Raw genomic sequence first — 25,016 nt, 5'->3', positions numbered from 1 at the left:
AGAAAAGACTTTGTTTTATTTTTCACTTATGATTGCATGCACACAGCGGCTCTAACTGCAAAACCAAACCATGTGATAAAAGACCATTCTTCTTCTTCTCCCATTGATAAACAACTTCTAAAACTGAACTCGGAGGCAATGGCATGTAGAGAGCAATTTGAGGCTTGTGATAGACAGTTCCAGCAAAAAGAGTTATGTATGTTTTGCTCTCCCAAATAAAGCTCGAGTTTCCTGTGAAACCACTCTGTTTCTCACAGAGCACTGCTTAAGAGTATTAACTTCACTTCTATCCTTTTATAACAAATCCAGTGTTTGGGGTAAAATTTGGTCTCTGTATGAACTAAGCAAGCTGTATTAGGTACAGTGGAGCTTGGGGCGGCCCTGAACTTCCCAACTGCTGTTAAGGAAGATGAAGGAGGTCCCAGAGTACTGCATCTCAAAAGAAAAGCGGATACAGGCACATAAAAAATGCATCAATGCAACTTAAAGCCAATTAAATAATGCATAGTCTAACAAAGCAAAAGTGGAAAGGAGAAAGAGGCGATGGGGCGGCCCCAACTTTTACTGACTCACAGCACACAACTGTAAAAGCATGACCCTGCTAAAAGGCTTAATGATGCAAACGAGACTTCCCTGGAAACCAGGATAAAGCATGACATGAGGCTGACAGATTATGGCAAAAATCACTTATTTTGGTCACTACACGATTAATCATTAACTTCAGAAATATCAGTCATTTAGTAAACTTGAAAACTTGCCCTTTGAAGTGTTGATTTCCTTAAGATTTAAATATAATTCAACTGAAAAACAAACCAAATAAAAAGTATTATATTCATAAATATATAAAAGCAGAGTTGGGCAGAGCATCAATGAGCACATCAAAAACTATACAGCAAATGAAATATGATCATTTGTCTGACAGAATAACCCTTCTCAATCAACATATCGGAGTACCGGATTTTTAATCATCATGAAATGTCGTCTCAGTCAAGCTCTACATGAAATGTGGGCACACAATATCCATTCCACATGCTCACAATACCATCACTGGACAGCTGTTTGTTAAAACAAAAAACATGTTTATGCATGTTAACATGTAAATTCTGTCTCAGCTAACTGATCAGAAAGTTCTCACATTAATCCTCAGCTGCAAGTGAAACAGATGTTAGAGAAGAAATGAACATCTGAGTTAGAGATCACCACTCTCCGTCGTGGTGGATGATCTTTCCCTGAGTTTTGATTTGTTTTGTTCTAATTGATTAAAGGATAATATAAAACAATTTTGAAGCACAAACTTTAAGCTTGCTAGAAAATCCACCAAACGGTGACATCACATCTCCAACTTTGAATTTGGAAATATTTCTCAACCAAAACATGCTGAGAAAGTATGCTGATGCAGCAATTATTGCTGAAATATTTGCAGGGCTAACTTAATTATGTTTTCCATTTTTCAGCTGCACACTATAATCCTTCTCCATATTTTAAACATATGATCTCATCTGCTGTAATATAAGCTGTGGATAAGGGAGACAACTGTCTCTGAAACAGCAGACTGGGAAAAACGATTCTCATCAGTCTGAAGAAGAAAAAAAAAAAAAAAAAAGGCACCTGTAGGCTCTGTTGCTTGGTCCTCCATTTGATGAGTAGATTCTTGTAGAGAAGACTTCTCGTTTGGTTCCAGACTCCAGCATCTCTTCTGTATGTGGGCTGCATGCTCCCAGCATTCCTCATGTGGATAACGTATGGACGAGAGGTCCTCTCACTAATCCTGGCCTCAGCTGCAAATGAAACAGATGTCAAAGAAGAAATTAACTCTGGAGATTACTTAACATATGGACATGAGTTATCATAGCTATCTTCAATAACATTTCCCTCAGGGATCTCAATGATTACTTTGCTTTGTGATGTCTAATTAATACATGCATATTTTTGTTTTGTGGATGACATAATGCAGCACTTTCTGCTTGCAAACAGCTGCAAAAAAAATCAAAATCTCAGGGAGACGGTTAATTTAAGTGATTTGGAGGAAGTTACTATTAGGACTGAGACTACAACCTATTCTGATGATTTAGATTTCCTTAATGTTGAAGTTTATAACTTGGGATGTTTTTGCACCCAACTATTGTATGAGTGTAAATCTAGTAAAAGTGTGTGCTATTGGTCTGTATAAGCACTGCTGATTGATGAGCTGCCTACCTTAGCCTTTTACAAAAAAGATTTCTAATCACAAGAGCATTATTTTGCATTTAAAAATATCTGTAGATTTTTTTTTTTTTTTTTTTTTTTTTTGCATGCTTCAACCAGGCGACTGCAAGTAAAACCATTTTTTACCCCTCAGCCTAAAAAGGCTGATGGGGTATTGTCAACCCGCCGGGTGTGTGGCCAGCCAACTTTCAACTTTATGAACATGATGATTAACGATAGAGAACGATGTGAGCTAGGATGTTCAAATTCATACATTAGAGGCATCTACTAAAAATCTTGGATGAGTTTAAATCTCCTGAACTGATTCTTATACAGCACTTTTCAACTCTACATGAGCACTCAAAGAGCTTTACACAGCATATCTCATTCACCCATTTTCACACACATCTTTTATGTCTAAGTGCTTTCCAGCTAACATTCGCGCACACAATCACACTAAGATGAACTCATCGGGAGAAATTTGGGGTTCAGTATCTTGCCCAAGGATACTTTGGCATGCAGACTGGAGCAGCCGGGGATTGAACCACGAATCTTCTGTCTACCTGCACACAGGCACCCCAGTTACAGGTCAAGATTTCTGAAATTTTGTGAACACCGTAACTTGAGAAAAATGTGACCTATGATTTTCAAATTGATGCCATAGATGCATCTGTTAATCAGAGGCGTGATCACAGAAAGTGACCACATTCTCTGTGGCTTATATTTATTATGATTTTACCATTACTTATTCCTGGTTCTTAGCCATTTGTGTTTGAATTGATAAGGTAAATGAAGTCAAAAGGGCAGCAGGTGGTGCAGTGGTTAACACTGTTGCCTCACGGCACCATGTGGCCTTTCTGTGTGGGGTTTGTGGGTTCTTTCCGGGACTCCCACAGTCCAAAGACATGCAAGGGTTACGTTAAATGGTGATGCGAGGCAAATGGTTGTCTCTCTGTGTTAGCTCTGCGACACTGGCGACTTGCCCACGGTGCACCACGCCTCAATGGCAGCTGGGATAGACTCCAGCCCCCTGCGACCCTGAATTGGATAAGCATGGGGGGGAAAAAAAAAATGGACGGATCACTGTCACTGAGGCTCTTATGGACCCCATTAAAGTAATTATAGGCCACCTAAAGAGTCTACTGCCAGGAGGCTACGAATATTTAAAAAAAAAAAAAAATGAATAAAAGAAGTCATTTACTGCAGCCATAATTGGGGTTCATACAATAAACACTGAACTAAGTACTTACCGCTTCGCTTAGAGTTTTCTGCACATCAGACAGTTACCTGACAGAGACCCAGTGTGGGTGTTGACAGCTGCGCTGTGACACCTGTCAGAAGCTCCTAATGAACCCCGTTCCGCCGGTTTTCGTGAATAGCTCTTCGACGTTAGCTATGAACTGGCGCTAACCTGCTACCTGCTGTTATTTTAATAGACGCTAACAAACAAACCGACAGAACTCGCGTCTCCGCTTTGTCCTCATGCTGACTGGAAAGCAGAGCAGGCGTAACCATCTGAATGAGCGACGCTGCGCATAGAATCAACCGCTAGAGATTTAGTGCTTTTCTAATCCGACGCGCTGAATGACAACACAAGTGTGCACACAGCATCGAGCTAGCAGGCTACCGCAGCACCGCCTATTTCCACGGCTGAAACACGTCCGCTCCGACAAAAACAAGTACAACATACTTACGTATGAAATACATTAAGGCATATCCTTCCTCAACTTGTGATTTAAGGGCATTACATTAAAGATTTTATTTTGTAAGTGTCAGACAAACACCCCCTAAACGAGCTTGTTTCTTGCGTCGCTACTTTCTCCAGTCAAATGCGGCTCCCTGAAGTGTGACGTTCACCAATCATATTTAGTCTCCAGTTACTGACACCAGTCTGCACCAATCAGAATACAGCCAACAGGCTTTTTATTTTCGTTACAGAGCTCATCAGTGCATAAACCGAAACGTTTGGGGGAAATTTTTACTTAAATTAGAAAAATAATTTTATTAAATCACAGCATTAATGCTAAAGGCTCAGCCATGCAAGTTGTTACAAAGCATTTAGGTACAATACAATATGAAAATGATTAAAATAATTTATGTAAAGTAACAGTTGAATTACAGACAGGTAAATTAAAAGAAAAAGGTGAACCCTTCACCGCTATAGTAATTGGGTCTGTGGACTCTCTTAAGCCATCTAATTGTCCCCTTAAAGCAAACATTTGATGATCAAGTGCCAATACAGGGGACAAGCATATGACTCACACACACAAGACAGGTTTAGCTGGTTTAGGATGACAGCTCTTGTTATTTTAACCACTAGTGAGCTGGCTGTTACATTCCAAAGGTTCACCAGAGCTGTCCTTAATAAGCACAGCATAGCTGGAGGGCTCCGACAGGATTGCTTTCTCCTGATGTTTATCACTTGCACAAGAAGAATCCACAAGAAGAATAAAGGTGTTCTTCACTAAGCTTTACCCCTGAACAAACCTAACAGGCACTGGACACTATGTGAATCATGTGCCTTCAGTCACCATATTTCAAAACAAATAAACACCTGTGGGAGATTTTGGACCATTAGATAGCTCTCCACCATCATCAAAACAAATGAGGGGATATATTTTGATAGACTGGTGCCCATCCCTCCAGTGAATTTCAAGAATCAGCATCAAGGAGCAGTGGAGCTGTTCTGGTGGCACAACACTCAGTACGATGCTTTCTAATCCATCCATCCATCCATCCACTCACTTCCTCTTATCCTGTTCAGGGTAGCAAGGTGGGGGTGGTGGGGTGGAGCTTATCCCAGCTGTCATGGGGTGAAAGGCAGGGTTTGCCCTGTAGAAGTCGCCAGCCTGCCGCAGGACTAACACAGAAAGACAGCCAGTCACACATTCATACCTATGGGCAATTTAGAATCACCAATTAACCTGACCCCACTAAGCCTTTTGGTTTCTCCATTAATTTGTCACTCTTCTGTATCATAAGACCATCTCTTTTAGTGTCTGACATTCTTCTGTTTAAACCTCAAATCCCTCCATATTCCAAACAGGTTATATTTTGAGGGAATGTATATAAAATGATGCACCAGACATGCAATGAAACATTTCCATTTAATGGAACAATATAGATTCTTAAGTTTAAATATGACCCACTGATGTGGTTAAAGAACATGTCTGTGCTGGTGTGTATTGCGGTATTCCTCTATTCGATCTAAAATTGGTGATGGCGGCGTGTGTGTGTAGGAAGCTTCCGAAATGTCCCTGAATTGAAGGAATTCCTGAAGTGGGATGGGCACAGGGAGCTGCTGGACTACACTGGTCCTCATCAGTAGATCTGGTCCCAGCAGAGTTCTGACCTGCAGCCGACAGATGTGGGAAAGACAGGGGATGGAGTCTGAAAGGAGGTTGAGAGGAAAGATTAATTGCTGCAGTTTTTCTACACACAGGTTATTAAAACTCTGCAGTGCATATTTTCTACTGTACCAAAACATGGACGTGGATCCCAGGTCTTTTCTACCCGCCTGTGATCCAGAATATGTTTCAAAAGGGGAGCCACAGTCGACCAGTTTACAAACTCAAGTAGGTAATTCAACACCTCACTGTCTGCCTCTTCCAACCTAACAAGAACAGAGGACACAAAGAAACAGATAATGACAAGGGTGATCAATTAGCCTTAACTCCGTAAAAAAAAACAAAAAAAAAACGACTTAAATTTAGCCAATCTCTCATTTCAAATCATCTTCTCAGGCATATCCTGACAGCTTTAATTACAGCTGCTTTTTTAGAAGACAAGTTTTCTGAAACACAAGTTCTGCTCAGACCAGTGTTTCTCAAAATGTGGTATGGCCCCACTGATGGGGGAAAATACTGAGAGGAACTAAGATGAGTAAATCTGGTTTTGGCAGGCATAAAAAAAAAAAGGTTGCTGCTGCTACTGTGATGATCTTAATTTCACTTAAATTCAATTTGAATCATTTTTTAATGCCACTGATTGATAAAAGTTGTTGGTCGTGGGGCGTGTTAGTAAAAGTCAAAGAATTGCTGACTGAAAATGTGCTCGGCAATTTCTCCACAGAAATCAAAGTTGTACAGAGAGCAAAAATCAACTTTTGCAAAAAAAACTGATTTGAATTTCACGTGGAGGATCCATCACCGGTGATGACAGCGGCCCCTCCGGCTACTACGTTATGCATGGTTGTAGTAGCTCTCTGATATATGAAGGCAGCTTACCATGGAGGGTTTTGAAAGTGATCACCAACATTTTAAACCCTAAACTTTTGGGAAGCCAGGAAGAAAAAAATTGGTGAGAAGCCTCACAGCGGCATTTTGGCTCATTTTAAGCAATCCAGGGATGAAATAAAGACATGTATAATTATTTCCATTTCAGTTTGAGACACAATATAGTTTAAGACTGGCAATGCTCTGCAGGTGATAAAAACAAGTTTGTACAAGACAGCCAACATGATCAAATGTTACACCCAGATTTCTCACAGTGGGAAAAACCGAAGATGAAATGGGGCCAAGATTTTCAATTACTGTGGGAACAAAGTTGTCAGGGGCACAGATCAGAACTTCAGTTTTTATGTATTTAAAGACAGATATTCGGCTGCCTTCCAGACCTTTATAGCATGAATTTTGTCTTGGAGGACAGATAATGTGGCTACATTCTGAGGTTTGAAAATGTAAAACTGAATGCCATCTGTGTAACAATGGTATGAGATGTCTTCAGAGTTATTCAGGATGTGTATAGAACAAACATGATAGGTCCCAGGACCAAACCTTGGGACACACCATAAGATAAAGTAGCAGAAGAGACACAAAATTTGCAACAGCAACTGAAAATCTCCTGTGAGAGAGACAGGAAGTAAACCAGTCAAGAGCTACCAGAGATACCCCCCAACTTCTAAGTCTCTCAATCAGGACACCATGATCAACTGTGTCTGCAGCTGAGAGATCCAAGAATACAAGGATTGAATATTCACCTCCATCTCTGCGCATTACAAGATCATTTAAAACTCTAAGAGCAGCTCTGGGTGAGTGCATCTGGCACTGAAATTTATTTAAAATATTGTGAGCAGTTAAAACTTCTGTTAGCTGGTTGGCCACCAGTTTTTCTAAAATTTTAGAAATAAAAGGTAGAATTTTGGTAGTAAATGGCATCCTACAGTATCCAAAGGAGAAACAATCTAAACTGTGGCGCATGCCATCGTATGCATTTTTGGCCACACTGACACCGACCCACCTGGGCCAGTCACAGATTTGCCTCACGATAACTTCATCCACTTCCTGCAAATGAAAATCAAGTTGAAGGAGTTGAAAGATCACCACTGTGGCACGCTGTGGCCATCACAGAAACACAAGAACGTGGAAATATTGTGACTGTAAAATAGCAGCTGTGCTGAAAATCATCCATTGGCTTTTGCTTTTTAGAAACCCATTCCTGGAACAAACCTCTTACAGCTTGCTGATAACTGATGAGAGATGTGATATTACACTGGCAGCTTACATGTGGGGCTGAAGCAGTAAAGATGGTTCCAGTCCTGCCTTCAGGAGCAGAGGAAGCCAGCAGCCAGCAAAATGTATTTGGTTTAGAGCCACACAGAGCAGCTCATTCAGTTCTTTCAGTGTCAGCTCAGTTTTCCCATCATGCTGTGGTACAGAGTGGTCACTGGTCAAAGCCTCCGGTCGAGGAATCCATCTGTGCTTAAGAATCAGTTGCAGCAGGTCTGTTTCATCAGTGGCCAAAGCATACATCCAGTCCTCCTCACTCAAACTTGCTCCCGCAGCTATCAGCAGTTTCACCGACTCACTAAAAGACATTTTAAAATTAAAATATTATATTGGAGTGAATCCGTCTTTTTTATCTAGCAAATATATGCGAGAAGGTCAAATCAGCATTCGTTCACACCTGTATGGTTTCTCGGATGTATGACACAAGGCCAGGGAGAGTGGTGAGTGGATGCCCAGGGTGTGTGAGCAGTCCTGGGCATCTGGGCTGTAACCTTCCCTCAACAGCATCTTGACAATGTGGCTCTGATTGCTGTGGATGGCCATGTAGAGCGGACTCACCATGCCCTCATCACGGTCGCACGCACGATCCGTATCAGCTATCAGCCTCCTGAGGATACTAGTGACAATATATTAAAGAGTTAAGGTAAAAAACAAACACTGGATCATCTCCTGCCTGTAAGACCATTAAAAGCATATTAAATGACAACTTTGATAACTGGTTAATTTCATTCAGCTTTGGTCTACAGATTGTTGAATATTCACTGGACATCTTTGATACTTCTTCTACCATTAATGTTACCCTTGGGGAATTTTCCAATAGATTTCAGTTCTGGAAAATGTTAAGAACACCTGAGCAGCCTGATTTTAAAAGAGGTTAAGTTATGCATCAATACCCGATGTGGCCAAACTCGGCTGCAGCGTGAATGGGAAACTGGGGCCACTCATGACTGCAGGCCAGGTTAGGGTCGGCCCCATGGTCCAACAGAAAATCCACACAACCCTGGTGTCCCTCCTGAGAGGCAATCAGCAGGGGCGTAGCCAGATCAGCTGCCTGCGTGTTCACGTTGGCACCTGAAGTGAGAGCAGGATAAACCACAATTCACCGTGTAATCTATTTTATTTGAGTACTTACTAAAGAAGAGGCAGAGAGGATATGGACCATGAGAAAATTCTTTAATCAGAAGAACAAACTACAGCTAAAATTGAAAGTAAAACATATTTACCAGCATTAACAAGTATTTCCAGGCACTCCCTCTGTCCATACTGTGCAGCCACAAATAATGGGGTGATCCCGTGATCGTCTACTGCCTCCAGGTTGCATTTGTTAACAAGAATGTGCACAATCTCACTGTGACCCTTTGGGAGAAACATAATCTTCAGTACAAGGCAGCAAACACACAACCATAGCTAATCCTGCCAGCAGAGAGCAGGAAAATTTAAGCCCCGCATCCTTCATGGTGAGGATCACAAGAAGCACTGCATTCTGGTGAATTTTTAGGCACCAATTTGTACCTTTTCTTTGTCTGTTGGTAGAAATTAGTTTATTTATAATGCACATCCAATGAAAAAGGTAATACATGCGCATAGTGGCACGTTCTCTCGTTACCCTGCAGCCAGTCAAAAAAATGCAAACAAGGGAAAATCTGAAATAGATTTTTAAAAAAGTGACCTTTTTTTCTGACCAAAACACAGAAATCGTGATCTACCATTAAATTGAAGATGTTAGTTTAACAAAGGGAAAGAGAGAGAGAGCAAATCTCATCACAACTAGCACAACAGCTGCTACACTAATGGCCTACCTTATAAACAGCTTGGTGAAGGCACGTCCAGCAGGACTCTGTGTGCATTCTGTTGACCTCTGCACCTTCACTGACCAGCAGTTCCACAACATCGGTGTGCCCGTTGTTAACAGCTGGGAGCAAATTTAAAGACATTCATTGGGTCAGAGGGGCATACAGGGTTAGAGCAAAAACAGAACATATTTTTTCACCAAGTTAATGAAGTGCAGTTGGATACCTTCATAAAGAGGACAGGACAAGTCATTAGTGAGCTGGTTGATATCAGCATGTGCTCTGAGGAGGAATCGGACCACTTCCAGGTGTCCACGCTGCGCTGCCAGGTAACACGCAGACTCCCCCTCATGTGTCAGAGAGTTCACATAAGCAAAACTACCACTGGAGGAGCCTGGAAATGAAAAAGGAAAAGTCAGTGTTCACCTAAAATCCACATTTAAATTTAAAACAGCTGCTGAAGTGACTGACTTATTGATCAGTCTGTAGTCTGGAAGATGGAAATCTGAAGAGAGAGCTCCGTTGGACCTGAGCCGTAAAGCGGACAGGTAGTCCAGCTGAGAACGTGCTCGCAGGCGAGAGGGGTTCGATCTGGAGATAAGGTTCGGTTCTGCACGGTGAGGACGGTAACTAATGAATTTGGAATATTGGATTACTGAATGGGTTCCCCAGTGAGACTGAAGGCTGTTGGAAAAAAACAAGCAGCCTGTTCCAAAACAACATCTGCATTATCAGGAATTCGGCTCCCTAGCCGGCCTTGGGCTGGCAATCATATCTCTCCAGGACTATGTGTGACAGTCGCTCTTCCCCCCAGCCCTCTCTGTGATTTGTGAAGCTGGATCTGGTGTACCACGGCCGCTGATGAACTTCCATCACTATCAGCGAACTGTTTTGGCTAGGAGCTGGCATCTGGCTCCACAATGCCCTGACCCTCTCGTCTCCATCTGCATCCCCTCCTGCCCCCCCCCACTATATTGCTATCCTGGCTTTAAATGTGCAAATATGCTTTGCTAAGGTGGTTTTTTGGACCCTGGTATGGTGCTCATTTTGAGCACTGTACCAGATGACTTTTTTTAACCTAACTACCCCATGATGTGTGTTGTTTTCTTTTTCTGGGAACTGAGTGTACCGGCGGCGCCAGTGTGGCTGCGGCTGAGGACACCCATCTCCCTATGTTAGTCTTGTCTGTTTTCTGGATGGTTGTTCTGAACGAAATTTCGTTATATGTACAATGTATGTTGTATGTGTAATGCCAATAAAGTTTTATCCTATCCTATCCTATTTCAGCTCTTTAAGGCTCTTATGCTAGAATTTGCTTGTGCATTTTTTTTAAATTTTATATCATAGGGTTTTTATTAATTGCTTGATGCACCTTAATTCATATATGTTTAATCAAATATTATGCGAGTCAACACTGCTCAGCAGCTGCAGTTAGGGTCAAGACTGCAGCTGACATTTTTGACCCACCAACATACACTTCAACTGGTAGCAGCAAAGTCTGGTAGCTCTTTACTAAAACTTTATTTTTGTTGTATTTTTATCTATTTTATTGCTTTTGTTTTTGTCAAGTACTGATGGATACTTCTGTGGGGAGAAGAGTTTAGTCAATAGAAGAGCTTTTTTCATTGAAATGCTGAGCTAAAGAGGTGTTTTCGTGGTTGCTGTGCTGGTGCAAAGGTGAAGGCTTGGAAGTGGAGATATAAGCCCTTTCTGCCAACAGTCCTCAAGGGAAAACCCAACTCTCTGCCCAACAAGTGATGAGCTGGAGCTATTGGTGAAGACTCAAAGTATACTGCGAGTGCAGCCTCATGTGTTTTACTGAAACATGGTTGAATCCAAACATCTCAGACTCTAATGTGGATCTACTTGGTTTCACCCTCATCTCAGACAGAGATGCTAAAGCTAGTGGCAAGAAAAAAGGTGGAGGTTTGACTTTATTTGTGAACCAGAGATGGTGTAATCCTGCACATATCACTGTCAAGGAGAAGATGTGTTGCCCTTTTCTACTCAACATGAGCACTCAGAGGGCTTTATACAGCATGGCTCATTCACACATTCATACAAGCACTTTCTATCTAACATTCTCACACACACACACACACACACACACACACACACACAAAATCAGCTGAGCTGGAGGTGGCAGATGTTCAGATCTTCATTGGGAGGGAGCAGGATGCCAGGTGCATCAGAGGGACAGCTCAGGATGAGATGGTTTGTACATATGCAGAAAAGGGATAATGGATATACTAGACAAAGGAAGCTGAAGATGGAGCTGCCAGATAGGAGGAAAAGTGGAAGACCTCAGAGGAGGTTCATGGATATAGTGAAGGAGGACGTGAAGAGGCTTGGTGTGACAGAGGAGGATGCTGGGATAGGGTGAGACAGATGATGCGCTGTGGAGACCCCTAAAGGGAGCAGTCGAAAGAAGAAGTGAGTATATGTGCCCCAGAGGTGTGCAGCAGCCTCTCCTACCTCTGACCGCAGACAGGATTTCCTGCACACACCCTTTGCTGCCCGCTGCCGCCGCTTCGTGCAGCGCTTTCCAGCCGCGGTTGTCCCGACAGTCCACGCTGTAGCCTCTCTGTATAAGCCTCCGCAGCCGCCTCCTGCAGCCGGACCGAGCTGCCGCGGCCACGCTGGACATCGTGTCTCCGTAACACTCAGTGAAGTCCATGCTCCGCTGTGTCACTGTTTAACGACCAAAGCTCAGCAAGACTTAACAGACAAAACACAACTTCAGAAGTACTGTGAATGACTTCATACAGCATCACATCTGCAGTTTCACGGATCCAGATGTTTTTAACTGAAATTAAAAAGGTGCATTTTTCTTAATGGTTCCTTTTTTAACCAGCCGTTGAGCTCGACAATCCGCGCGTCGCCTGTTGATGACGTCATACCACAACAACCCTGTGTCGCGTGTCAGCTGTCGTTTCAGCTAATTGTTTAGTCGTTAATTGTTGCAGAAATTTAGATGTTTTCAGATATGTTTGAAGAAATGCGAAGGATAGAAGCCTGAAAGCTTCCGCTCAGCGGTTTCAGCCGAAGCGCTTTGCAGGTAAACGTGGTTTATTTGTGATGACGGTAATGCTGTTGTATTACCTGTGAGCCGTCAGCACGCAGCCGCTCAGTGCGTTCCTTCTGTCTTACACGAACAGAGCGGAGTTTGTGCCTTTAACTTAAAATGAACTGTCAGAAATCAACCACCACCACGAGGTGTGGCATTATTAATGATTACATCTGTTTAAATCTGTTTAGTCATGCAAAACGAGGCACAGACTGAAATGTGGCCCATCTGACTAACTCTAGGTGAACACGTCTCATAAGAAGCCACTGAAAACAGATGTGCAGCTGTATGTAACCTAAAGGAGCAGAGGCAGTGAAGATGGATGAGGTCAAACACCAGAGGGTTGGTGTGGCAGGGTGAGATGGAGGCAGATGATCCGCTGTGGTGACCCCTAAAGAGGGCATGCTCCATATTACCTCCACACAGATGTCCTCTTTGTCGCATGTTAAGCTTGATTTGATGCGGTCATCCTGCTTTGAATGTCAGAAAAAACATTTACTCAGACCTCATGAACCAAATCGCTGCCACAGCCGGCCTCATACCCACAATATAATGCATATTGCAATAACTTTTCCCAGTCTTTAATCTGATCTTCCAGCTATCTGTGAATTTACTCATGCACTAACCTGTTGTCTTAATTGTTTCTGACTTTGTATCCTAGCTTATTGCCTCAAAGGCTATACAGCAAGTGGCAGCATTATGGTGGACATCGCTGTGAAAAGTGACGCTGCTTGGGTGTGTCATGCTCAGGGCCGCCACCTGACTGACATTGTGCTTCCTGTCCACATCAATAACACGGTCAAAGAGGAAGATGAAGTCAGTGAGCTGGACAGAGAAGAAACTCACTGGTGAGAGGCTTTTAGATTATATTAAAGCAGTTAACTCTATAATTAACAGGTAGTTTGAGGTGTGCTCTCAGTAGTTTCTGTAAAGGCTTGCTTTGCTTACTTTTCCTGCTCATAAAAAAGGTGAAGATTTGTAAGATTTGTAAGTGAATGGTCTGTTTCCAACTTATATCCATCACACAGTGGTGATCCAGTGCTGCTAGAGCAGATGGAGGAAGGGTCTCCTTGTGTCCTGAAGCTTCACTGCAACCCCAGCTTGCCTGCTGCCATCAGCCGCCTGCTTGTTATAAGTGAGGCTCGAACCATGGAGGCATACAGCTCGACTGGAGAATACTGTGGGACAGTACGGGGGTTGAGGGATGACCGCATCCAGCTAGACAGGTACACAGACTAGAATAGCAACAGGCCAGAGGACTAAAGGGTCTAATGAAGAGGTTCTGATAAAGATTTTGATGATTGTCAGACGTTAAAAAGTGGTGCTTCTTCTCTTGTTTGTGGATCACAGTGCTGACAGAGGGCCTTTCTATAAGAAACAGCTGATCCTTGAGCAGCCATCCTCTGCCTGTGAAGTGAAGGTGAAACTAAACATTTAAATCTTGAGTGTAAATCTAGATTGAAGGTGCTTGTCATCCAGTGATATTTGTATGGCAGTCTAATGAGCTGGTTCTCTCTCCCTGCGGTTCTGTCTCCCAGTTGCTCTCCCTGGCAGGTAGAAGCAGTGTTATGGTGGCCAAAGTAATCGTGGGTCTTCAGTCACTGCAGTCCTGCCCAGCCCAAAACTCTGGCATAGACATGCAGCGGGTGCAGTGTCTGGTGGAGGAGATGGGAACAAGCCTGTCACCAGGAGCCCAGAACCTCATGGAAATGGTGCAGTTCCAGCAAAAGGTCAGACTAAATTAGTTTAAAGGTGCTTGCTTACTCTTATTTACCTCCCCAGGTGAAAAAGAGGAGCTGGTAACATTTGAAAAACTCTTGATGTGTTAAATAATGCTCTGACATTTCAAATGTGGGAGTTTCCTCCTGAACCGTAATATTTATGGTAAATGTAATAACATGTTTTCTGAGAGTTTGTCGTATGGATTTGCATTTCAGTGCACCTTGAATGTCTTGAATGTTGAGCATATCCTGGAACTGTGACAGTTTGTTTCAGTGTCCAAGGCATAAGAGCTAACTCAGAGTAAAGGTAGCTGAACTGCAGCTAATGCTGGTCTGTTTCTCCAGAATCAGACCGGCTCTCTGGCTGGTTTCCTGCCTCTCCTGATGGGCAGTGGAGCATTCTCTGCCTTGGGGAGAGGAGTCAGCATGTCTCCAGCAGCCGGCAGCATTCAGCCCCAAACTGCAGACTTTAAGGTAGATGACTGATTTGTACTGTTCTTTGCTCTTAACTACTATAAGAAAAAATATGGCAGGGATTGCAAAACAACAACAGAAATTTATAGCTGTGTCTTTTAGGTAGATTGGTGTTTAGATTTGTCCATTTAAACATGGGGGAAAAAAACTGTATTTTTACCTTTGTCCACACCAGAGAACATTTATTTTCACAAATGGACTTTCATACATGTAGCACCACTGTTGCTGTTACAGTCATTATAGGCTATTATGGCCTATTCTTGAGAGATCTGTCACTCACTCCTTTGATAATGTCTGACTGAAATAGGTGGCATTAAATTATATGTGAAATGACATGTCAAACGCCCTCTTTTGTGAGTGTGCACAGAGACTGAAACAGAAAGTCTGAGTTAACAAAGAAAGTTTATAACCACCGACTGGAGTTTGAGGTTTGGTCGGACCAGCTAAAGCACAAGCCTGGCTGTGTAGACCTTGCTTTTTTTGTGATAAATGAATCAGATTCTGGTCTAGGCTCAGCTTTTTCCACATGTATAGTTAGTGTATTTTTGCTTAAGGCAGCAAAAGAGTCAGGTAATTTCTCAGCAGCAGCTCAGATTCATAATCGTAGAGACAGTAACTTTATTCTTTTAGAGACATGTGCATGTAAATCCACCTTTATCTCAGTATGTGTGCTGTCAGCTTCATGCAGCTTGATGCACTATAAGTCAGATGTTTGTTTTTTTTCTGTCACTAGCCTCCAGATAGCTTCATGAGGCCTTCAGACGAAGATGAACAAACCCAGAACAGCATGATGTCAGAGGGCTCCACCCCCTCCTCTGCAGACCTGCCACTGTCCAGTGTCAGCACTGATAACACAAGTAAGGATCATCATTTCTCTTTTGGTCACGTGCACACACAGTGTAATCAATAAGCAGTAGATTCGGGGGCATGTAATTCTCCTAGAAATAGTTATTTGTGAAATAATTTCATTGTAAAACTTGGATCAAAAAGAAGAAACCTGGATAAAACCTTTCTCCCATCTCTAGCGAGTCCCAGTGAGAACGGGGGCCCAATGAGCCACACTCAGCTGACAGAGATGCTGTCACACTTCCTGAAGGGCCAAGAATTCAACCAGGGGTTCAGCTCTGGCCCCAAGTTTCTGCCTATGCTCCAGAGTGTCTGCGGTCAGGTGACCCAGCTGAGACTGGACGATGCTGCTGCAGCAGAGAAGGAGAAGATGATGAGAAATGGCACCTGGTGAGCAGAGTTTAATGAGTTTGGTCTCTGTGGTTGACCTGTGTGTTACAGCAGTATTCCTCTTTTTGCATGATGAGTCAATGAAAAGTAGCTCCATGTTCCAATCAGATGAATTGTCTCCACCTTGTGTTATAAAACTCTTATTACATGAATCCTGTAGCTACCGTAGTTTATGTATCCTACTGTCTGGAGGCCAGCAGCTTACAAAATACTGAGCAATTTGCTCCATAAAGGCATAAAAATTGTTACTTTTTACTGAAGCTGTATCTTAAAATTTGACTATTCCCATGTTCGTTCCTTGGTAAGAATTCAGTTTTCAGATTATTGTCTTTTTAAAATGTGTCAAATATCGACCATCTCAGCCCAGCGACTCCCTCACTGTCAGCAGATCACACTTCAGGTCACCTCATTGCTGCTAACTGGTGATTTTGCCAGTGAAAAATGTCACTGGTACAAAATCAGACACAAGTCTTTCTGCCACAGTTTTGTTTTTATGGATCACCTCAGTTTAACACATTTTTGGAATGCTATCAACCTTTTTTGCCCCTTAGTGACTTTTTTTTTTTCCCCCCAGGAAATCTATGTTAGATTTTGCTGTAGCTCAGAGTGAAACACACTTCATTCTGTACATTAATTAACCTTTATTCTGCACTATAATCAATGAAAGTGGCTCTGGAAGTGAGAACATTGTATAAGTGGTGTGTACAAACTGCCAGGGCCTCCACAGACGTAAGATTTGGAACAGTTTTTTTTCACAGAAATGCATCATAATTTAATTAACATTAATCCACCTGTTTTCACATGCCACATCAGCTATACGTTTATTAATACAGCACTTTATTTTATGCACTTTGCCAACTCAGTGCTCTCGTCACCACAGTAGACTGGTACCACTACGCATCGCTGCAGGCAATGCACCGATCTGTCTGTCCCGTTTCTGCCACTGTATTCGGGACATACCTGGATTTTCCTTCGTGATTTGATTAATTTTTTGCTTCCCAGAATCGCCTCCATCTGGTGTCATTAAACGTACTTGCACTCATGTTTGGTCACCACGTCACTGGAAAAGAGCCTGAGGAAATGTAAGAGTATGCAGCACATTTTCCTCGTAAACCAGTGCTTCTCAAACTGTGGAGCCACTTAGTGAGACTTTGTTGGCGTTAATGATTTATGGATTTTTTTTTTTTTTTTTTCTTGTGGTGTGAGTATTGTTACTGAAACTAAGCATTTTTGTTTGCTGTGTTTCATTGTTGCACAGTCACATTGTTGAGGGTCTCAGCGTGCGGATTAATCAGAGACTCTTTTGTGTAACAGAACAATGGTTTTGATTGTCTGAGGTCACATTTTTAGCTGATAGTGTTATGCTGTGAAAAATGAGCAGACGCCTAAACATTTCGTACTGCTTAATGCTGAAATATTCACTGATATCACAGCCGCCTCTCATATCATGACATCTGCTCGGGTGAGGTCTCCTCGGCACAGCTAAGTGGAAGGCTCTGGCTTTGGTTAGTGGTTGGCTGATACAAAGACAATAGAGTTCATTATCAGCATTGCTGTTTGTGTGACTCACTAAAGTGTTTGTAGATCTGCATCAAAACAAACAGAATCTGTTCCCTTTTTTTTTTTTTTTTTGTCAGCTCTGATTCAAAGGCTTGGACAGCACTGGCTAAATTTCCAGCAGACGCTAGTTTCTCTCTTCAAATAAAAAATCTCTTTGTGAGTTAAACTGCACATCAATAAATCAGGCGCTTTGTCAGAGCTGTGCAGCACATGTGGGCTGAGAGAGAGCGTCAGCTGAGTCTGACTGCACATCGAGGCGAGATTAGCGGCTCAACGGTACGTTTTTCCCACAGCTCATCAGGCTTAAAGTATTTAAAGTGTTTAAGACTTTAAACACTATTCCAGAAAACTGGGGGAAAGTAAAATCTACTGATAGATAATAAAGTGAATCACAGCAATGATGTTTTTAAGAAAATGATGTAGCTTACTTGAAGTCTTTGCTTTGTAGATGTTAATTATCCTGGTTTTTGTAATCATCTTTGGCTTTTCTTAGATTTTCAGCTCCTTTGTGTTTGTGTAGGGTTTTCTGCGCTTCTTGTGTTCTCACTCATTTGGATTTATTTTTTTTTTAATATGTGAGCTTATTCCTACCTCCCTTTCTGTTTGCTTCCTGTTTTATTTCTGTTTTTACTTCCTGGCCTCAGTCTGTGCCTTTTTAACTTTATCAGCGTGACAGTTAATAACATTTCTAATGCAATGCACAGCTTGTATATTGCATTAGAAATGTCCCTTTTGAAATTGTCTTGACTGAACTTGATTGTAGAGGCAGTGGAAAGAGCAGCCTTAATTCCAACTCAGCTTTTTTATTGCATGCATACAGTCTGATGCAGTTGTTCAGTCAGGCACATTTTTCAGTTTGAAAAAAGTTTTAATTTTCCCAGAATTCATAGCCAAGATAATCAGGATCATTTCAGACATATAATGTGAGAATAATTATTTTAGATCTAAGCTATCCTTTGTGACAGTGATCCCTGTGCTGCTGAGGCTTCCACATGCATACATTCACACAGCCCCTGAGACTGGCCACCAAGTCTCTGACAACCTTTGGTCACCAGGGAAAAATGTTTTTTCTCCAACCGGTTGGCAAGTGGTTGCTGGCTGCTGCTGGGTGAAAGAGTGGGTCTAAAGAGGATGCTACAAGCAGGGTGCTGCACCAAAAGCATCCTTGCTGCAGTCGGCTATAGTTTGCAGGGAAGACGTGACAAATACTCGACATTTACTCTGTGAGCTGTAGTGACACTTGGAAAAAAAAGTGAGACGCATACTGAAAGCAGAGACCGTTCACCTTCAGATTAAAAGTTGTGCCTTATGACTGCAACTTTTGTTTTGAAGGTAATTCCAATTGTCTGTGCTTGGTGAGTAGTTTGCAGACAAATTGGTGTCTTCCATGTTGGCGAACGCAGCAATGTGCTAGTGATTACACGTGTCATGGTAGTGACTGCCAGCAGCCCCTTGTTGCTAACCACTTGCAGAATACACACTTTCCTAGTGATAAGTAGCTGCTAGGTGGTCACTGACTGGGCTTTAGGCTTGAGTGAAGGGGCTTGAGCAGCTGGCTTCACAGCAACTGCCAGCACCTTTCAGCAACCATTTGCCAGCTAGTCAGGGAATACTAATTTTTCCTTAGTGACTGGTTGGTTGCCAGGCGGTTGCCAACCAGTCTCCAGGCCTCTGTGACTGGGGCCTTAATTTCTGATCTGATCTCACAAAAATCTGTACCAAAGAGGATAGTACATCAAGCCTGTCATCAGTTTACTTTTACCTTCTGATATTTTATAAAGCAGGGACATTGCCATGTAAGGATGTATTGCAATATATATTGGTGTGCAGATAGGAGGTACAGATCCGAGATGAACATTGCTCATTGACCGAGCAGGAATTTCCTTGGTTTAGTTGCTGGAGCTGCCAGAGTGACGTGATTGGCTTGAGGAAGAAGAAATTAAGGTAGTTTGTGATTTCTGAGGATCATTGAGGGTAAAAAGTCATGCCATTGGAATCTGCATGTAAACCCCAAAAGATTTATTTATTTTATTTTTTTTTTTTTTAAAAGCATCTCAGTTTAGAAAATTTCCTCCTGGTGGTTAGGCTGAATCAAACCCAGAGTCTGACTGTGTGGACACAGCAGGATTTTGAGGTTGGAGGAAGATGATGGTCAGCAGTGACTGTGGGTGGTTTAGATTTAGACTGTGCTTATGTTTAGGGTTTTGTCTCTGATGTGGCTTCACTTTCAAGAGTTGGTCACTGCCCTCCACTCTCTTCTCAATGCACATTTCTCTTAACCTTTTAGTGACTAATTCAGAATCACGCAGTACAGTAGAAATACATTTCACATACATACCAGCCTGTTTTAATGCACCCTGTTTGAAAAAGGAAGCAGGATCTGAAACTTCCAGTTCACACACCTTTGATTACTGATGATCATGAAAAGGTTTGGATTGGCTTACCTTCCCTTCATTCTATTTCAGTGCCAACTTTAAAGCTTTAAAGAAGAAATCCCATTGTGCGTTTTTTCTGCATGATCTCCCTTTAACAGTGATTTTGTCTGTATGCCTCCTCATAAATCAGGAACACCAGCATCTGATATACCAAGACTTTAAGTGCAACTCTCTCAATTATCCCCAATAAATAAATGCCAGTGTTTGTTGTCTATAATTAAAGTTTCCCTCATGTCCCTCTTATCCGCAGGGAGTTGGATTCAGCCATGGAGCGCCGGCTGGAGGAGATGGAAAAAAGGCTGAAGGAGCACATGGACCGCCGCTTGGACGCTCTGGAGCAGAAGCTTGAGAAGGCCCTGCTGAGTGCTTTGCCACTGGTCGCCCTTAACCACGGAGCTATAAGCAACACGGGGGGAGGAGCAGCAGATACCGGACCGGTGGAGCAAATTGCCCCAACACCAGCTATGAATTGAGTCCAAAAGCACTAAAACACTAACATTTAACCAGGAGGCCTTAATTCTCTTCTTCGTTGACCTCAAACCAGACCTGAGTGTCAGATGGAAGCAGGCCGGGACAGAGACACAGAGACAGAGCAATAAAACAAAAAGGCTGAAATGGGAAGTTAAAAAGAACCAGAAGTATTGCTGTAAGATGGTAAACCATCACCAACAATGAGTTCGGTTTCTGTAGATATTTTCCTGTATAAAAAAAAAAAGAAAAGTAAGTAAATGTCTCATCAGGTTGTGACTAGAAATGACTGCACTGCATTTTGAACAACATGAAGAATATACAGAAAGAGAAAAAGGCACTAAATGTAAACATATTTCTAACAGAAAATAAAGTAGTATAATGTGCAGGAGAGCTGATTTACACTTAATGCCAGTAGCAACACTTTCAATTGAAATGTAACCGCTTATCTCTCCCTGGCGTTCTTTTTTTTCCACTGTATCAGCACTGAAACGAATCAATCTACCAGTTATTTAAACAGTTAATGGTTTGGTTTGTGAGCGGTACTAAAATTGAGTCATCCTTAAAAGTCTCCGTTTGTCCAGTCGATGGTCTCAAACTAATAAAGAAAGACAGCAAATATTCGCACTGGCTTAAATGAAAGAATATTACATGCTTTACTTTAAAGATGACTAAAATGACGCAGCTCTAAGAGACACTGATGCGTGAAAGGTTTTGGTTTATTGGGTCTGACCTGCGCGGTTCAGTTTGGTTAAAACTTGTCACAGTGAATACAGTCCTGCTAAGGACAGTAAATAGAAGGTGTAACTATTTTAATATGACACTGTAATGTTTTAAGTACTGTACATGTCTGTAAACGATTAAAATGACTGTACTCACCTGTGATGTTTACCTGTACTGATGTGTAAAAATGTATTTATACATCTTAAAGTTTTTAATGTTTAAAAAGTTGTGCGAGTTCTGTTGTTTCTGGAGAATTCGGTAAAGCAAACAGTTTTTTGAGAGACACGAAGTATGAAATCCTGAGGAAGAAACAGCAAGGCTTGCAAGCTGCTTTAGGCTGACAACTCAAGATGTTCTGTGTCATGTGATAACATGATAATGGTAGATCATTACAGTTTCAAAATTTCCCTTCTCTCCCCCTGATATGTCAGTGCTCCTCAGGCTGCAACCTCCAGGACTGAGAAAGGAAGCCAAAAACTGCAGTTCCTCTGATGACCACTTGAGGCTGGCTCTAAAAGTGAGTCTCCATAGACTCACAACTTTACAGAAAGCAGTAATAAATGTGTTTACAGCCTGCTATTAAAACCTGTTTGGGTCTCTATCAGTAGTTTCCTCCTTTTGTAACAACTGTACAGAAGTGAAATTCTTATGGATAATGGAGTTAGGGGTGTGGCTACCTTTACTCACAAGTGTCCAGATACAGGGACCATCTGGTCATGGTCTGCGAGGCTTCACCTCTGCTTACTGGAATCTCTGAAATGAACCTCTCTACTGTGTTTGTCCAGTTAGTGCATTTTGAAGTGTTTTTAATAGAATTTAAACAGAAAACATGGTTTGCTGTACCTGTGCAAAAAGTTTGTGCTCCAGTTTTTGTGCGTGAATTTCTAAGATTTTATTTATCTGTTACTTAGCCTGTTATCTTCTTAGCACTCTCTTACTCTTAATCTCTCAACCAATTATTGTGACTTATGGCTCCTAAAAAACAAATGAGTCCAGAAACCAATGGGTGATGTGACAGTGGCTATGTCCATCTTTTATATACAGTCTATAGTGTCCCTTCAGCTGCCCTGCGTTGCTGCCTGCAGTTTCAAACCCTCCACCAGCCTAAATATTTATAGGAAGTAATGCTCAGAGGGGGGCATGAGGTGGCACCAGCCTCCCTGGAAAAATAATTGACCCCCTCTGATGCTCCCCACATTCACCACCAATGCCAGTGGACTAGAGTGTTGTTAACCTTATGATGCTCAAGTCCCATTAAAGAGCACTTCTCAGTGCTGCAAAAGGACGTTACAGATATAACAGTAAGGGAAACTGAGGAATACAATGGCAACTATGACAAGCAGGAACATTTCGGTCCTTGATTTGGTGTCCTTGGGATCCAGTGGTACATTTTCTGACCATAACATAAGCCTAAAATTACTTTTTAGAGTTGACAATTTGTGGATATAGTGTGTAGCTGACAACAGTAGTTAAAGGAAAACATTGCATAAGAGTTTCCCGAAAGGCAAAATCAAATTAACCAATGTTTCCCGTCAGCTCTTCCAGTAACTGACTCAGAAACTAACCATCAAGGTCACTGAAAGTGTTCCACACAAACCAAAACTGCTGGTCCAGTCCAGGACAGACATCAACTGAATCTTATTCACAGACCTGGTTCCTAACGTATGAGAAGAGAAGAAGAAGATGTTGGATGATACCAAGGTATGCAACAAATACACTGGCAGCTGTGAGCTGAGTCAGCAGAAGTGAAATGGGTCAGAGATTACATAAGGAAGATGTCAAATTAAAGAACGATGTGTGGATGTTTTCTCGGTTATGTGGAGGACAGACACTGAGTCAGCAGTGGAGAATGCTGGGGAAAAAAAAATCTGCTCTGTCAGTCAGGACAAACTGGGCCACTGGGTTCTTTTTATGGTCTGTGGGTTTCATTGTGTTCTGGAGTTTTGAATCTTTGGTTGTATTTTTGAGTTTGAGTTTATTTTTAGGGTTTTCCTGCTGTTCCAATGTTTAAGGTTCAGATTTTTGTGTTTATTTAGAATCAGAATCAGAAATACTTCATTGATCCCAGAGGGAAACTTCAGCTGTTACAGCTGCAACACACATAAACAAATTACAACCAAAAACACGCTAAAAATATAAAAACCAAAAAGATAAATTTGAAGTATATACATGTAAATTCTTATGAGTACAATTAAGGCAGTGTGATATCCATCCATCCATCCATCCATCCATCCATCCATCCATCCATCCATTTTCTTCCGCTTATCCGGGGCCGGGTCGCGGGGGCAGAAGCCTAAGCAGAGAAGCCCAGGGTTCCCTCTCCCCAGCCACCTCCTCCAGCTCATCCAGAGGGACCCCAAGGTGTTCCCAGGCCAGCCGAGATACATAATCTCTCCAGCGTGTCCTGGGTCTACCACGGGGCCTCTTCCCGGTGGGACATGCCCGGAACACCTCACCCAGGAGGCGGCCAGGAGGCATCCTAATCAGATGCCTGAGCCACCTCAACTGGCTCCTTTCGATGTGGAGGAGCAGCGGCTCTACTCTGAGCCCCTCCCGGATGGCCGCACTCCTCACCTTATCTCTAAGGGAGAGGCCAGCCACCCTTCGAAGGAAACTCATTTCTGCCGCTTGTATTCGCGATCTTATTCTTTCGGTCACTACCCAAAGCTCGTGACCATAGGTGAGGGTAGGAACGTAGATCGACCGGTAAATCGAGAGCTTTGCTTTTACGCTAAGCTCCCTCTTCACCACGACGGACCGGTGCAGCGTCCGCATCACTGCAGAAGCAGCCCCGATCCGCCTGTCCTCCGTGAATCGCCACCTTATCGTGGTGGAGGGGTTTGTGTGTCCCAGTGATCCCAGGAGCTATGTTGTCTGGGGGCTTGTCCCCCTGGTAGGGTCTCCCATGGCAAACTGGTCCTGGGTGAGGGTCCAGACAAAGAGCGGTTCAGAAGACCCTTATGAGTGAAAAAACAAGGGAACAGTTTACCCTGCCCGGGATAGGGTTACCGGGGCTCCACCCTGGAGCCAGGCCTGGGGAGGGAGCTCGAGGGAGAGCGTCTGGTGGCCAGGCATTAGCCCGTGGTGCTTGGCCGGGCGCAGCCCGAAGAGGTTACATGGGCCCGCCCTCCTGCAGGCCCACCACCCGCAGGAGGTGTCGTAGGGGTCGGGTGCAGGCAGTGTGATAATAGATATTAAATCTGGAAAATAAATCTGGAACATACATTCACTGTATTTTCAGATTTCTGTTTGTTCACTTATTTATTCCAGTTTGTTGAGAATCTTATTTCTGCTAATACTGAGTTTTACACTCTGTTTATTCTATTGATGAGTTTTCATTCTGTCTTGTCTTTGTTATTCCTGCCTCACCAGTGTGTCATGTTTAGTGGGAATTTCTTGTTTCTGTGCTTACTCATTATCTTTTGGGTTATTTCCTGTTTTACTTTGATAGTCTCTTGTGCCTTACTTTGAATTCCCCCTGTGATTGTCTTGATCATCTGCACCTGTGTCTCATTTCCCCCAGCTGTTTCCACTTCCCTAATCAACCTCCCATCTTCTTTGTAGCCTTGTTAACACTATCTGCTGCTGTTCCTCGCCCTGTTAGGTTTTTTTTTTTTTTTTAGTACTAGTCATCTTTTATTGCCTTTTTCATAGTCATTGCCAGCTTTACAATACAGCTTGATTTCTGTTTTAGTTTGTATCTAGTCTGCATTCTGGGCCACTCCTGAACTAAAAACTAACACCTTTCACATCATGCTCACTAATTTAGAAGATCTTCATTTAGCCCAGAAAAAGAGTTTGTTGCTCTATTAAAAAAAAATAAAAATAAAAAAATAAACTGCAAAACTAGG

General features: G+C 42.5%; 3 protein-coding genes across 5 annotated transcripts in view; 1 reads left to right on the top strand and 2 right to left on the bottom strand.

Moving 5' to 3' along the window:
* Positions 1 to 4,011, bottom strand: part of abca5 (ATP-binding cassette, sub-family A (ABC1), member 5) — a 36,885-nt gene extending 32,874 nt beyond the window's left edge. The window contains exons 1-2 of one of the 2 annotated variants that reach the window (XM_030754728.1): positions 3,879 to 4,011; positions 1,609 to 1,778 (exon numbers count right to left, since the gene is read on the bottom strand). In XM_030754728.1, coding sequence (XP_030610588.1) covers positions 1,609 to 1,778; positions 3,879 to 3,891 — 183 coding nt within the window. In that variant the 5' untranslated portion in view covers positions 3,892 to 4,011. Of the gene's footprint in view, positions 1 to 1,608; positions 1,779 to 3,434 lie in introns of both variants that reach the window. The other variant, XM_030754729.1, reaches the window with a different exon arrangement.
* A 144-nt stretch (positions 4,012 to 4,155) lies between these two features.
* On the bottom strand, positions 4,156 to 12,353 carry asb3 (ankyrin repeat and SOCS box containing 3). The gene is made up of 9 exons (XM_030755663.1): positions 11,957 to 12,353; positions 9,708 to 9,875; positions 9,491 to 9,603; positions 8,915 to 9,047; positions 8,585 to 8,762; positions 8,089 to 8,307; positions 7,687 to 7,989; positions 5,664 to 5,797; positions 4,156 to 5,574 (listed from the first exon to the last, which is right to left on the bottom strand). Exons 1-9 carry the CDS (start codon positions 12,156 to 12,158, stop codon positions 5,342 to 5,344), a joined length of 1,683 nt encoding a protein of 560 aa, XP_030611523.1. The 5' UTR covers positions 12,159 to 12,353; the 3' UTR covers positions 4,156 to 5,341.
* Positions 12,039 to 20,721, top strand: c19h10orf88 (chromosome 19 C10orf88 homolog). 2 transcript variants are annotated; one of them, XM_030755666.1, is made up of 9 exons: positions 12,039 to 12,301; positions 13,210 to 13,396; positions 13,577 to 13,774; positions 13,899 to 13,968; positions 14,087 to 14,278; positions 14,615 to 14,743; positions 15,477 to 15,600; positions 15,769 to 15,979; positions 20,225 to 20,721. In XM_030755666.1, exons 2-9 carry the CDS (start codon positions 13,248 to 13,250, stop codon positions 20,445 to 20,447), a joined length of 1,296 nt encoding a protein of 431 aa, XP_030611526.1. In that variant the 5' UTR covers positions 12,039 to 12,301; positions 13,210 to 13,247; the 3' UTR covers positions 20,448 to 20,721. The 2 variants fall into 2 exon arrangements, with proteins under 2 accessions (XP_030611526.1, XP_030611525.1); XM_030755665.1 differs by lacking the exon at positions 12,039 to 12,301 and adding an exon at positions 12,390 to 12,539.
* The last annotated feature ends 4,295 nt before the right edge of the window (positions 20,722 to 25,016 follow it).

The sequence above is a fragment of the Archocentrus centrarchus genome, chromosome 19 (assembly GCF_007364275.1).
Source record: "Archocentrus centrarchus isolate MPI-CPG fArcCen1 chromosome 19, fArcCen1, whole genome shotgun sequence".
NCBI classification, from domain to species: domain Eukaryota; kingdom Metazoa; phylum Chordata; class Actinopteri; order Cichliformes; family Cichlidae; genus Archocentrus; species Archocentrus centrarchus.
This window is presented reverse-complemented; position numbering and strand designations above follow the sequence as displayed.

Coding starts and splice junctions, on each gene's coding strand:
- asb3 (XM_030755663.1), bottom strand. CDS start 12,158: ATGGACTTCACTGAGTGTTACGGAGACACGATGTCCAGCGTGGCCGCG. Junction 9,048..9,490: donor TTCACCAAGCTGTTTATAAG/GTAGGCCATTAG, acceptor TTTCTCCCAAAG/GGTCACAGTGAGATTGTGCA. Junction 7,990..8,088: donor ACATCCGAGAAACCATACAG/GTGTGAACGAAT, acceptor AATGTCTTTTAG/TGAGTCGGTGAAACTGCTGA.
- c19h10orf88 (XM_030755666.1), top strand. CDS start 13,248: ATGGTGGACATCGCTGTGAAAAGTGACGCTGCTTGGGTGTGTCATGCT. Junction 13,397..13,576: donor GACAGAGAAGAAACTCACTG/GTGAGAGGCTTT, acceptor TCCATCACACAG/TGGTGATCCAGTGCTGCTAG. Junction 14,279..14,614: donor TGGTGCAGTTCCAGCAAAAG/GTCAGACTAAAT, acceptor CTGTTTCTCCAG/AATCAGACCGGCTCTCTGGC.